This window comes from Octopus bimaculoides, chromosome 12 (genome assembly GCF_046866305.1).
Source record: "Octopus bimaculoides isolate indiv1 chromosome 12, ASM4686630v1, whole genome shotgun sequence".
NCBI classification, from domain to species: domain Eukaryota; kingdom Metazoa; phylum Mollusca; class Cephalopoda; order Octopoda; family Octopodidae; genus Octopus; species Octopus bimaculoides.
The window spans coordinates 7,539,665-7,553,362 of NC_142939.1; the positions used below are offsets into that span (position 1 = coordinate 7,539,665).

The 13,698-nt window shown below is 35.7% G+C and overlaps 1 protein-coding gene across 8 annotated transcripts in view; it reads right to left on the reverse strand.

Moving 5' to 3' along the window:
* Positions 1 to 8,246: 8,246 nt before the first annotated feature.
* Positions 8,247 to 13,698, reverse strand: part of LOC106870427 (peptidyl-glycine alpha-amidating monooxygenase B) — a 63,553-nt gene continuing 58,101 nt past the window's right edge. For 7 of the 8 annotated variants that reach the window (XM_052972071.2, XM_089360701.1, XM_089360698.1 and 4 more), the window contains exons 22-23: positions 12,084 to 12,269; positions 10,009 to 10,264 (exon numbers count right to left, since the gene is read on the reverse strand). In XM_052972071.2, the coding sequence (XP_052828031.1) occupies positions 10,077 to 10,264; positions 12,084 to 12,269 (374 nt within the window). In that variant the 3' untranslated portion in view covers positions 10,009 to 10,076. Of the gene's footprint in view, positions 10,265 to 12,083; positions 12,270 to 13,698 lie in introns of all 8 variants that reach the window. The other variant, XM_014916495.3, reaches the window with a different exon arrangement.

The window sequence follows — 13,698 nt, forward strand, 5'->3', positions numbered from 1 at the left end:
AGTCCAATAAGAGTTACCTCCCTTACGTTTCGTGTCTTTCTTTGTTTTTATATTGATTTTGTATTGTTTTGGTGACGAAGTGATTGCGGAATCTCTGCTTTTTTATTTTTTATTATTTTCATTGAATTTGGGTTTAACGTAAACTCGTAACAAACCATTTCCGCGGTTAAAACTACTTTTATGTATATCGCTAACCCTTTCATATCTTTCTATTTTTCCTGCTGATGTGTATCGAGAGATCGATTAGCCAATATTGTAAACTACCACACCTGTGATCTGAAAGTTGTCAGCCGATCCACTAAATGCAGCCTACATGTTTATTTATTAATCGAGATTAGCCATTCCTTCATATACATTTAGACTGTACTCTACACCCACCCTACACGCGGTGGTTAATTGAGATGCGTTTGTGTATGCGCGCGCGTGTGTGTATGTGTATGCGCGCGCAATGTTTGCAGTTGGGACATACAACACCTCCACTGTGTCGTCCGTTTCTGTACGCTTGTTGTTGTCGTTGTTATTGCTTCTGCTGGTTAACTTCACACCAGACCTGATCGTAGTCAAAGCTGTTCCAAAACGGCCATCACCCGTTTTGGGGCTGTTGTTTTTTTTTCACCCTGGTGTTGTATATTGTGTATCTAGGTCTACCTCATAGAATGTGTCCTCTCTTTCTAAGACGGTTAGGTGTATTTAGAGGAGATTTGGCTGCTATTTCTAGAGGGTCGAATGACCACTTTGAAGCTCTCTCACTGGTTACGGCTCTTCTTAATCCAGTTGGTTGTAATTGTTTAACCCTGGGCCATGCCCTCTCCCCATTAAGCACACCTGTGATTAAATACACCCTGGACGTGCTCAGCCATTTCTATTTATTTATTAGATTCCCAATCTACTGAATGTACTATCACTATTGTAGTGTAGTTAAGCTTGATAAGTTGCTTGTTACTATATCTTATAGCATGCACTTATACAAATCCCCCCCCCCACCGAAAGTTACGTCTCCTCATAACTTTCAAAAAAACTGGAACTTTTAAATGAAATTTTCTACAAATACCTTCCAGACGGAATAGATTCAGATTGTATCGGAATCTGCTGTAAAACAATTTTTCTGAACGGGAGAGGAATTTCGGATAATTCACACGAGTCGATTTTGTTTCCTCATAACTTTCAGAAAATTGCGTATTTTTTAATGAAGTTTTCTACATATACCTTTCAGCTGATGTACATTACGATTATATCGGAATTTAATGTACAACAACAACAACAAAATAACTGTGGCTGTCTATACCATACATGCTGACATATATTGCATAATTTTTATAAGATTTCAAGTTTGATTTTGTAGTTATATATGTGTGATGTGTGTCAACGTGTATGTGCACTCGCTCACCAATTTTTTTTCCACATTAAATCCCGATATAATCTACACCCTCTAAAAGTTACTAATTTCATTAAGAAATATCTGTTTCTGAAAGTTATGAGGAGCAAAATCGAAGAGCAGAACCCGTGTAAATATGCCTATCTCTGTAAAAATATGCCATCTTTGCTTCTATTAATTTTGCAAATAATGAAGAGTTTAGTAAAATAATTTTATCATTGTTAATTTGGTGGTTATAACAAAAAATTAATATTATGGGGAGCGGTCTGCATGAAATATGGATCATCATCAGGCAGGCCACACTACTAAAATAATTCAAGGTATTTTTTCATTAGGCCATTCAGAAAGTCCCGTGGACCGCAGTTTTCCCATGACTGCTCTACACGATTACTTGGCCTGTTAGAATTAATTAATTAATTAATTAATCCATACATTCATTCATTCATGCATACATACATTTGTTAGTGAATGCTTAAAGGATAATCTGGATAAACTGGGATTTTCAGAAAGAGAAATCGACTGACTGATTCGTACATTACAAGTGCAATCTGTAAATGGAACAGTAAAAATATGCATGACTTTTCTCAAGTTCCAAATGTGAATTTGTCTGTGTTAACTACATCCCTAGGACAATTTACTTAGAATTTTTTTTCGGCTGTAAACTGCATATTAACTGCAGAGAATACCTCTGAAGGTATTTTCCTTGCCATACTTTCATAGATGACAGGTTTAAGACATGTCAGTAGTATTGTTTTCTTTTTTCCTCTTAAATTAGTGTTTATAATGTCAATATTATTCTCAACTTGTAGAAAACTTTTAAAAACTTCATTCTCGGCTTAAATTTCTAATTAATCCCATATCACTTTTCAGGCAGTAATATCTTTCAGAAAAATATTGTCACCGTGTCATCTTATTCTTTTCACTTACAAAAGTAAAGTTTTGTACCTAAGAAAGAAATCTGCTTCCTGATTGTACTATTGTAGCAACGCAATAATAAACGAGGTATTCTGATCAAGTGCAGTGCTGACACTTGCTCTCAAATTCGTCCACAAAAAATATAGTATTTTTTATATATTACTTCATGTCAAATCAATAAGAAGTGGTATTTCTTGTTACTTCTAACCAATTAGATCTGGCAATATCTATTTATATTTTTATGACTTGTTACACGAACAAACGTGTAACATTTCATTGTGAACAAAAAGAAAAGCAAAATAACAGAAGAAATATCCAAGTAAAATGAGGCAATCAACAGGGAAAATTGCGAAGGAAAGGAAATGCTCCAGATATTCAGTCGATAAGAACCAAATCAAATGATTTAAAACTGGAGGGATGGTGCAAACTTGTAAAGACTAAAATCAAAAAAATATAATGGCCATAAGGATTGAAATGACTTGGAAGCATGCACTACACTTTCGCTAATTATCTTAAATGCCTAAATGAAGGTGGTGAGCTGACAGAAGTGTAATGTTGTTGGCATTTGTTCCGGTTTTTTACATTCTGAGTTCAAATCTCGTTGAAGTCAGCTTTGCCAGGGTGAATAGAATAATGCATCTATCAAGTACTGAAGTTGGTGTAATCGACTAATACTCTATATTTCTAGAATGCTCTATATTTCTAGAGCCAAATGGTTTTCTTATCAGAGTTTATTAATATTGCACCTTATATAGGTACAGGGCTAGAAAGCTGATGAAAAGAGGTTAAGAGTTTGTTTCGACCTAGTATTTGATTTGCATTTCACTTTATCAACACTGGAGGATGAAAGCAGTGCAATCTTAAGCATGGTTAAACACAGAAGTTTTCTGAGTGACTCACAAGTCCAAGGAGCCCTTGGCTAATTTATGTATGTTGTGATTGTTTATGTAGGGACCCTAATGTACTTAACATTCCTTGTCCCAAAAAAGTGTTAAGAAGGTCCTGCATGAAATACAAAATTAACCTTTGGACAGATTTAAACTCAGAACATAAAGAGCCAGATCAAATACCACAAGGCATTTTGTCTGATGCTGTAACAGCTTCCATCAATGTGCCGTCTTTTCAATAAAATACAATCTAATTTATTTATTGCCATCTGAACATTATCTTTATGTAGAATTTTCATTTTTCTTTTGTTCCTCCAAACACTAGAAAATTGTTTTTTTTCTCTATTTTATATTTATTAAAAAATATAAAATAAAAAAAAATGGCGTCAACACAACATAATGAGACCGAGTTTAATATTCATTTCTTGAAGAAAATATCATTGTTTTGTTGATCAATTTGAAATTATCCATTCTATTGATTAGAAAACGTTTCAGTCAGCACAGTTAAGGTTTCTCATGTTTTTTGTTTTCCTTTATGGTGTGTTTATGTCACGTGGGCTGTGCTGGGTGTCTAATTCAGAGAGGACGTACAAATGAGACAGATTTCAGACGAGCAATACATTAAACAAATAGAATGGTTGGACTATTTCTCAACAAATAATTTACTCTCTGTCAGTCTGTTTGTTTCTGTCTTTGTCTCTGTCTGTCTGTCTGTCTGTCTGACTCTGTCTACCTGTCTGTCTGTCTGTCTCTCTCTCTCTCTCTCTCTCACACACACACACACATCATCATCATCATCGTTTAACGTCCGCTTTCCATGCTAGCATGGGTTGGACGATTTGACTGAGGACTGGTGAAACCGGATGGCAACACCAGGCTCCAGTCTGATTTGGCAGAGTTTCTACAGCTGGATGCCCTGTATATCTATACAAATACACACGTATATACACACACATACACACACACACACACACACACACACACACACATATATATATATATATATATATATATATATATATATATATATATATGAGATTTTCTAACTGGCTACTTTGCTTGTTATATAAATTGGGTTGAGGAATAATTCATGAGTGTTTTTTTTTCTTTTCAAATTTATTTTCAACAAAAATACTACAACAAATTAATCAATAATACACTCTCAGTTGCTGTTTACGACTTCCTCCCATTGTTCAATAAGTTTTTCGATGCCTTGGCAATAAAAATCTCCCAGTCTTGACGCAAAAGCCCTCAATTCCACGTCATTATTGAACGTTACACCGCACAAAGAGTTTGAAAGCAGTCGAAAGAGATGAAGATCTAACAGTGCTATGTATGGAGGATGGGGCAGCACCTCCCATTTGAGTCTGTCTGTCATTTTTCAGTCTTATTTCAAGATTTCTTGCTAATAAAGAAAGACTCAGTTTCTAACGTAGATTCAAGGTGCCTTCATTGGAATTTCGACATCAACAACAAGATGTTTTTGTTTGTATATGTGAAGATTTGTATGTCTTCTCATGCATATAGTTGCATATCTAGATATGCTCATATACATTTAAATGATAAACTATTGTTGTTCTTTAACTCCCTAGATCCAGTGTCATCTTAAGTCATGGGCTCACTGGACAGTTGCCTGTGGGCCGCATGAATCTAGGGGCTGCTAGTGTATGTTGTGACTTGTTGCCAATGCATTGCTTTTTCATGAGAGAAAGGAGGCTATAGTGCTGAAAGACTGCCATTCTTAGATCAATGCTGACCCTGGATTTAAAGGAATTCAACCATGACCATCCCATATTTTTATGGGATTCTTGCATTAAGACGGAAGATACTAATGGATATTTGGTTGCTATTTTCAGTAGACCGGGCAGCCATGCAAAAGGTTCCTGTTGATAACAAAGAGTCTCTCGGTTCCTCTGTGCATGTGTTGTAACATCAAACAGTATGAAACATGCTTGATAATTACGATATTGTGTGATAATGGCATATAGACATGAAACACAGATGAAAGATGGAGGCCATAGAGAAGAAATTAGTTGAAAAATAATGTGTTGGTTAGTTAGATGTTTGGGTGGTTGGTTTTGAGACGGCGATGCTGGTGGAGGTGGTGGTAGTGGTTTGACACAGGATAGCCTGGTCAAGCAAACTTTCAATCAAGGGCATTCCAGACATGGCAATAGTATATCTCGGACTACATTTTCCAATATGTTCTTTTTTAAAGAAAAAAGTCAGAAGAGTGTAGTTTGTATGCACGCATGGGGAGGTAGTGGGGAATCTGGCTGCTATTCCTAGCATGTCGAGTAAAGTGTGAGTGGTTGGAATTGAACAAAAAGCTAATAGCTTATTTGGTGTACAGAAACGATGAATATACAAACCATATACAAACTTTGAGGCACACATGTTAATACAGTGTGACTCAGGCCCCAATCCACAGTATCATATAATAATTCTGCTTGTCATTCCGTTACTTAGCCCCCCCCCCGTTAGTAATGCTTTCACATGATTAGAGAAAAAGGGGGAGAAAAATCTCCACGAGGCTATGGCAGGGGATGGTGGCGAACCCTGCTGTACTCTTTCTCTCACTCTTACTTCCTCTTTCTGTTGTGCCTGTAATTCAAAGGGTCAGCCTTGTCACACTGTGTCATGCTGAATATCCCCAAGAACTGCGTTAAGGGTACACGTGTCTGTGGAGTGCTCAGCTATTTGCACGTTAATCTCATGAGCAGGCTGTTCCGTTGATCGGATCAACTGGAACCCTCGACGTCGTAAGCGACGGAGTGCCAACAACATATATATATATATATATATATAACATGATGGAATTTTATTCATAACTTTTCTTAATAGGTTATTACTATTGAATCCTTTCATAAAAGCAATTTGTTGATCTAAGTTGGCCTGTCCTCTCACTTCATGAATTTTCTTTGTTATATCTATCTGTTCATTGTTGGACAATCAATATATTCATTACCTTCAGCAATTGCAGAAATTCTACTCGAGACATCTGCAACCTAATTCTCTCTTCCTGGATGGCATTGTGTTTCGCATGAGAACACTGAAAGCTGTAATCTCCAACAGCAGACATAGATTTGCATTTTAATAATAGTTTGAGGTCAGCAACCGAACAGAAATGCAATAAACTGACAGAATTGTTTAGGTGTCAGACAGAATACCTTATGGCATTTGTTCTGATCCTATACATTCTGAGTTCAAATCCTGCTGAGGCTAACTTTACCTTTTGTCCTTTCAGGGTTGATTTTAAAAAGAAAAAAGTTACCGGTCTACAGTGATGAACTGGTGGAAATGTTAGTATAACAGGCAACACCTCTGGTACCCACTCCAGATTTATGCATTCTGATTTCAAATTCTACCCATTACAGAAAAACAAAACAAAAGGGACACTAGATATATATATATACACAGATATACATATATATATATACAGATATACACACACACACATATATATATATACAGATATACACACACACACACACATATATATATATATATACAGATACACACACACACACATATATATATATATATATATATACAGATATACACATATATATAGCATTTTATTTTTATTAATTTGTTTTGCAAGATTCCTGAATGTGAAATTGTGTGCTGAAACATTGTTGTATTTTTTAATTTTTTTGCCAAATAAACACGTGCACTTTTTTTTTCTTCTTTTCTTTGTTTGTTTGTCATTTGACTGCATCCATGCTGGAGCACCGCCTTTAGATGAACCATTCGACCCCAGGACTTATTCTTTGTAAGCCTAGTACTTATTCTATCAGTTCTTTTGTCAAACCGCTATGTTATGGGGATGTAAACACACCAACATCAGTTGTCAAGCGATGGTGGGGGGACAAACACACACATATATATACAATGGGCTTCTTTCAGTTTCCATCTACCAAATCCACTCACAAGACTTTGGTCAGCCTGAGGCTATAGTAGAAGGCACTTGCCCACGGTGCCATGCAGTGGGACTGAACCCGGAGCTATGTGGTCGGTAAGCAAGCTACTTACCACTCCTGTGCCTCTATAGTCTTTCTTTGCTCGTTTATTACTGTTCTTATTTTATTATATGTCCATGAATGGAGTACGTGGAGCAGGAACACACACGAAAGCAAAATGTGTCACTGGAGAGGTCACAGATGTGTGATAAAAGATTTCTAAACAGTGGACAGAAGTTAAAATAATAAAATAAGAACAGTAATAAATGAGCGAAGAACAAAATACGTAGTGCATATGTTTATTTGCCCCCCCCCCCCCAAAAAAAAACAAAATACAAAAACATAGCATTTTAATTGTATTCCAAATTAAGAATTTGAGACTTCAGATATATTTGGGATATGTTGAATTATTTAAGGCAAAGCTATTATAAAATAGCACTGCCCTAATCTTTTATTGTTAAATATGTATTTTTTCTCTCAACACTACATATCAATGAGTTAACACTCCAGTAGTCTTCAGGTGACAATTTCTTGTTAAACGTTAGTAGAGTCAGCTTTAGTATATTTGTTTCTTTTGCTCCAGATTTTCTCTAGTTTCCTCTTTTATTCTTCTGGAATATTCTGCCAATTTCTAACAGAAGATGGTACTCAAAGACAACTGGAAATGTTATTGATCAAGGCATTGTGATAATAAAAGTTCAAGCAAAACTACACAAGAATAGATTAATGGTCAATAAAATCATAATTTGTTTTTATGAGGATTTGTATGCATAAAATATCTATGTTACCCATATGAATATTGTTAGGTAAAGTTCTTTAGGTACATGAGATTATATTTGGCTCATAATTTTTTTTAATGTTTTTACATATTGGAATTTTCACACTATTTAAAATGTTAATGGAAAATATTGAATTTAAAGATATTTAAAAAAATAACATATATATACACACACACATATATATATATATATATATATATTGCAGTTTGATATATAAATTAAGACTTCATCATCATCATCGTTTAACGTCCGCTTTCCATGCTGGCATGGGTTGGACAGTTTGACTGAGGGCTGGCGAGCCAGGAGGCTGCACCAGGCATCAATCTGATCTGGCAGAGTTTCTACAGCTGGATGCCTTTCCTAAGTTATATCTAAATAATCACAGCAATGGTAATAATGTCTATAATGGGCATAGGGCTTCAATTCTGTGGGAATGGTATACTGATTGAGACTGACTCAAGTTCCTGATTGGTCATTTTCTTTTTTTGTTATTATGCCTGGAAGGTGAAGTTAACTCTGGCAGTAAGTATTCAAAATCAGAACAGAGCCATGACTAAATGGATGTTTTGTCTCTCCTGATAGAACTGGCTCTACCAATATTGCCAATGCACAGCCCTATCAATAATAATAGAAACAAATTTTGGCACAAGCCAGCAATTTCAGGAGGAGGGGATTACATTGACTCCAGTGTTCAAATAGTATTTGTTTTATCAACCCTGAAAGGATGAAAGTCAATTCTGCCAGCTCACAGCCTTAATAATAATGATGATGATATTAATAATAATACTAATAATTAACTTAAGTACAAGGTTACAATTTGGATGGGAGAAGTTAGTCAAATTAAACCAAACCAAATTCTTAACTAATATTTTATTTTACCAACCCCAGGAGGATGAAGTGTAATGGGGGCCAGGTCACAATTTGAACTCAGAACAAAGCTCTCCAATACTTTAATGATTCTACCAATCCACAGGCATTATGATTTCTAATACAGGAACAAGGCCACAAATTGACTCTTCAATTTGTCTCATTGGCAGAATTGGCTCCACCAATATTACTGATGCACAGCTCTATCAATAACAATAACAATAATATTACTTTCACACTTTGGCACAAGGCCAGCAAGTTCAGGGAAGGGGGCTGATTTCATTGACCCAGTGTTTAACTGGTACTCACCCTGAAAGGCCAAGTCAACCACAGTGGAACTGAACTCTGAACGCGAAGACACACTAAATCCTGCCCAGCACGCTAACAATTCTGCCAGCTCACCACCTTATCAATAATGATAATATTGGTTTCTAAACTCAATTATATGAGCCTCAGTACATGACTGGTACTTTATTTTATTGATTCCCAGAAGGTTAAAAAATAAAAATGATCTTGGTAGGATATGAACTAAAAAAATAAGAAGCAGAACACAGGCACATAGCCCGTAATTAGGGGTCAGAAAATGTAGTTAATTAACCAGCCCCAGTACTTGAGTGGTATTTATTATTTTATCAAGCTGAGGAGAAAGAAACAAAGATGACCTTGGTGGGATTTGAACTTAGAGCATAAAGAACCAGAAAATCAATAACAACAATGATCGTTTCTTACATAGCTCTGATGACATAGATTTACAGAGGAAGAGGAAACAGGGATTTGGGAATTTCATGTATTTATCAAAGGATACTATTAGGTTAGTAAAATGGCTCCAAGTTGGAATCAAAACTAGATTTGTCAAGAACTTATTTGTTACATTATGGCACACAGTAGTAGTAGTAGTAGTAGTAGTAATTTCTTACATGGACACAAGGTTACATGTTTGAGGGAATGGAGCAGTCAATTATATTGATCCCTGTCTTTGGCTGAATAATAATAATAGTTTCAAATTTTGCCATAAGGGCAGCACTTTTGGGGGGAGGGATGAGTTGATTACATGGGTCCCAGTGTTCAACTGGGACTTATTTTATTGACTCCGATAATAATAATAATAATAATAATAATAATAATAAATGTTGATACTAATAATAATGATTCTTTAAAGTGGAATGAGAATAAATAGTAAAATTTGCTCGACTTTTAAAAATATGTTTTTCAAATGTCCAAAGTTCACAGTACATATATTTTTATTGATTTTTTTCTTTTTTAAATATTTGCTTAATGTCCATAGTGTCAATCAAGTCTTCCTTGTAATTCTGTAGTCATCTTCGTCATCTGAATTATTCAATGGGTCTATCTCATGATCACTGTCCTCAGTATTTAAAGGGTTGAAGCCTTTGTGTCGGTCAATCAGAAGGTTACCAAAAAATGACCTGTGTTGATGACCAGCCATGCTTCTCCTGTAGTCGCAACATTTTAACTTGCCTACAAAGTATAAACAAAAGAGAAAAAAAGAAACATTGTCATTGACCAGTAATTTATATCTCAGATAAGCATAACACAATCAGGCCAGGGTTAAAGAAACACCCATGGCTTTTGAGTGTTACAGAATGGATATTACAAATATTGCAATCTTACAGCTGGAAAAATCACCCCACCCCCCACTACGTATATATTATTTATTTTACATTGCTTTTTATAGACAATAGAATGGTTGGTTATAGGTTTTCAAAGGACCAATCACTAATTCACAATATATATATATATACAAAGCAGAGATTGACAATGAAGTGACTGTGCAAGTAGGACAAAACAAATCGTATTTTTGCTTGAAAGTACTGATTTACATATTCTGCTGATGTGCATCACACAGTTGTCATTGATCAAATTCCACTCATGAAACATAACCCAAAGCTATAGTAAGAGGCACTTGCTCAAAGTGTTGAGCAATGGAATTGAAACCAGAATCATATAGTTACACAGTGAACTTCTTCTTAACCACACAGCCAAACAGTTGCACCTAAACGAAGAGATAGTACGTATCCTTTATATACAATGGTAACGGCAGCAGATCTGATCAAACCAAGGAAACTGGTTCAAATCAGGTCAGGTATGAGGGCACATGCCTTTGCAGTGTGTTACTACGTTCACTGTCTGTCAGTCTATTCCCAGGTCCTCCTGGGTGACCCATCCAGCAGAGTCCCAGCCAGTCCCCATCTCCCTCAGACACCTCCTCATCTGCCATGACCTTGTAGCATGTGGTCAATCAGTATTAACTGTCAGCCCAGCCAGATTCTCAGTGAAGAGGACACAGTAAGTTTGGCCTAACTGTGGTATGATTAAGATTTTTTTTTTCCCATTACTAATACTATCCATTAATCACAACTCCAGTCAGAAGAATCAGCATTTGGAAAGTTTTTTTAAAGCTTCCAACGAGAGGAGATATGATTGGAACTCTGAATGCACAGCTAATATATTTGTAGTAGCGCGAAATTATGGCTGCCGTTAAGGAAGTACAATCTACGCATGCGCAAGGGACTTGCCTGCCCAGAAGCCCCTCGAGTGCGCATGCGTAGTAAAACCACTACTTAAAGCACTTCTTTTGTTTTCTAACCCTCTTTAGCACAATGCCTTCGATGTGACAGCAACTTGCTCCTCTGAGATGCCTCAACGAAGCCTTTAACCTTCCAAAGCCGATTACAAGTTAACCAGTGGCTGCCAGGCTGAATAACACAGGGTTTGTAAAACCAAGCATCACCAAAAATTAAACTTATTTTTATTGTGTTGTTAATTGTTCCACTGTTTCCTTAATATATAATTTTGTTGAAAGGTGATAGAGAGAGGCTAAAGTCTCAATTGCAACTATCAACCTTTTACATATTTAATGTACAGAGCATTAAATATTCAAACTAGAAAAAAATTAGAATGTGTGGAGTAAAAATATTAGTCAGTGCCAAATGTAGGAGACAACTGAAAATGTGCTTGTACTTTTTCCTGATTTTCTTAGACAATAAAATCCTATTGTAACTTGCTTAGTGAGTAGTAAACAAACAGCAAAGTAAATATACAGAAATGATTAATTAATGGAGTAGAATAATAGACTAGTTTAGAAACGAACCATTTCATAGACATGAAATACGAGTCTTTAGATGGTTACTTGACCTGCAAGAAATAGCAACCGGTTTGGATGCTTTTGATCATAGGTCTGCTCTAGCAGGGATTGATGTGGGACAAAACAAAAACAAGATTATTCTTTATAGAAGAAATAATTTCATGAGAGTCTAACAAAAGTGTAAAGCCTCACCTGCATGATAGTAACGCACGAAAACAGTTATGAGTACTATGAAAAACATAGGGGCGACCAAGAGGCTACCGACAATGACTGAAGCCTTGAAATTTGAATCAGAGGTACTTTCCAGCCCATTGTCAAGCAGTGGAACATTTTCGGTCACCATAGGCTGAGGGATTTCATTCTTTTTAGACAAATATCCTACAAATAAATATTTCAAAAATAAAATAAACATTTATAGAAACGTTTATCCATGCATGTATATGCATAGCATATACACAAAATACAAACATAAATTTATTGATTTGTTCCAACCAGACACAGAAGGTAAGTGTTATAATCCTTTAACCCTTTCGTTACTATATTTCTGGCCAAAATACACCCCTCATGAGTTTCAATTAAATTCTAAAATAATCATGAATTTAGACTAGTCTCATTAAACACCTGTAGCTTTTTTATTTATCAATATATTAATGTGATATTTGGAACATAATTGAAGAAAGGGTTCTTAATCAATTCTATTGCATAATTTTTGTCTCAAAGTTCTCCACGTACTGGGGTACTGCTAATGTCTCTCACATGTAAATATTGGTTCAGCTTCACGAATTGTACTCGCATCATAATACTGGAAACACATTAATCGCCAACAGTCTACTTTGTACTTGGATACTTCATGTATGTCACTTTACTTATAGTGACTAAGTTATTCCATTTGTCATGTGGGAGGGAGTTTACCATTATTACTAATTCCCTATAACATCTCCCCTTTTAAGTTTTTCTTAGGAAATGTCATTTTATTTAGCAACAATTTTTTTTTTATTCACCTCATCTCCCTTTTGTGAGAATTTTTCGTACAATTTAATATTTTTGCACTTGGCATCTATTTTCAGGAACTCTGTACGTTTTATTTTCCTCTCCCTTTTATGCCTGGGTTCAATCACCTGTAGTGGCATTGGTACTTGGAACATATTGTACAACCATTCCAACAATTCCTCCAACTTCTTTAGTTCACTTTCCATGAATCTCTTTTTTTAGTCGGTCTCTCTTTTGTATGCCTTTTCTACTTTTTAACCAATACATCATTTTATCTATACATTTGGTAATTATGCCATCGTCCCAACTCTTCTTTCCATTCTTGTGTACACCTTTCCATCGGTTTTAAAGAATCTTGTTATGTCTTCTCTGACATTTTTTATTTTCTTGCCAGGCAGCAATTTATCAAAGACTGATTTTACTTTCCTTGCAAACATCAACTCCACTGGTGAGCTACCTGCTGGTGTATTTGGATTTGGTGTCACATGGTACACTCTTAGAAATTGTTGTACATCTACCTCATCCATAACTTCCTTATTCAATTTTCTAAGGGCTCTTTTGAAGGCATTGACAAAGTGTTCTGGCTGTCCATCAGATCTGTGATGGTATGGCGCTGTAGTTATATGTTTTACCACAAACGTTTCACAAAATTTTTTAAGTTTCACAGATGCAAATTGCATTCCATTGTCAGACACTATCTTGTCTGAGATGCCAAATCTTGCAAACAATTCATGTAAAGAATTTATGGCCGTTTTGAGAAACTATCAACTACCACTAAGAAGTAAGAACCATTTAAAGGACCATTGAAATCGATGTG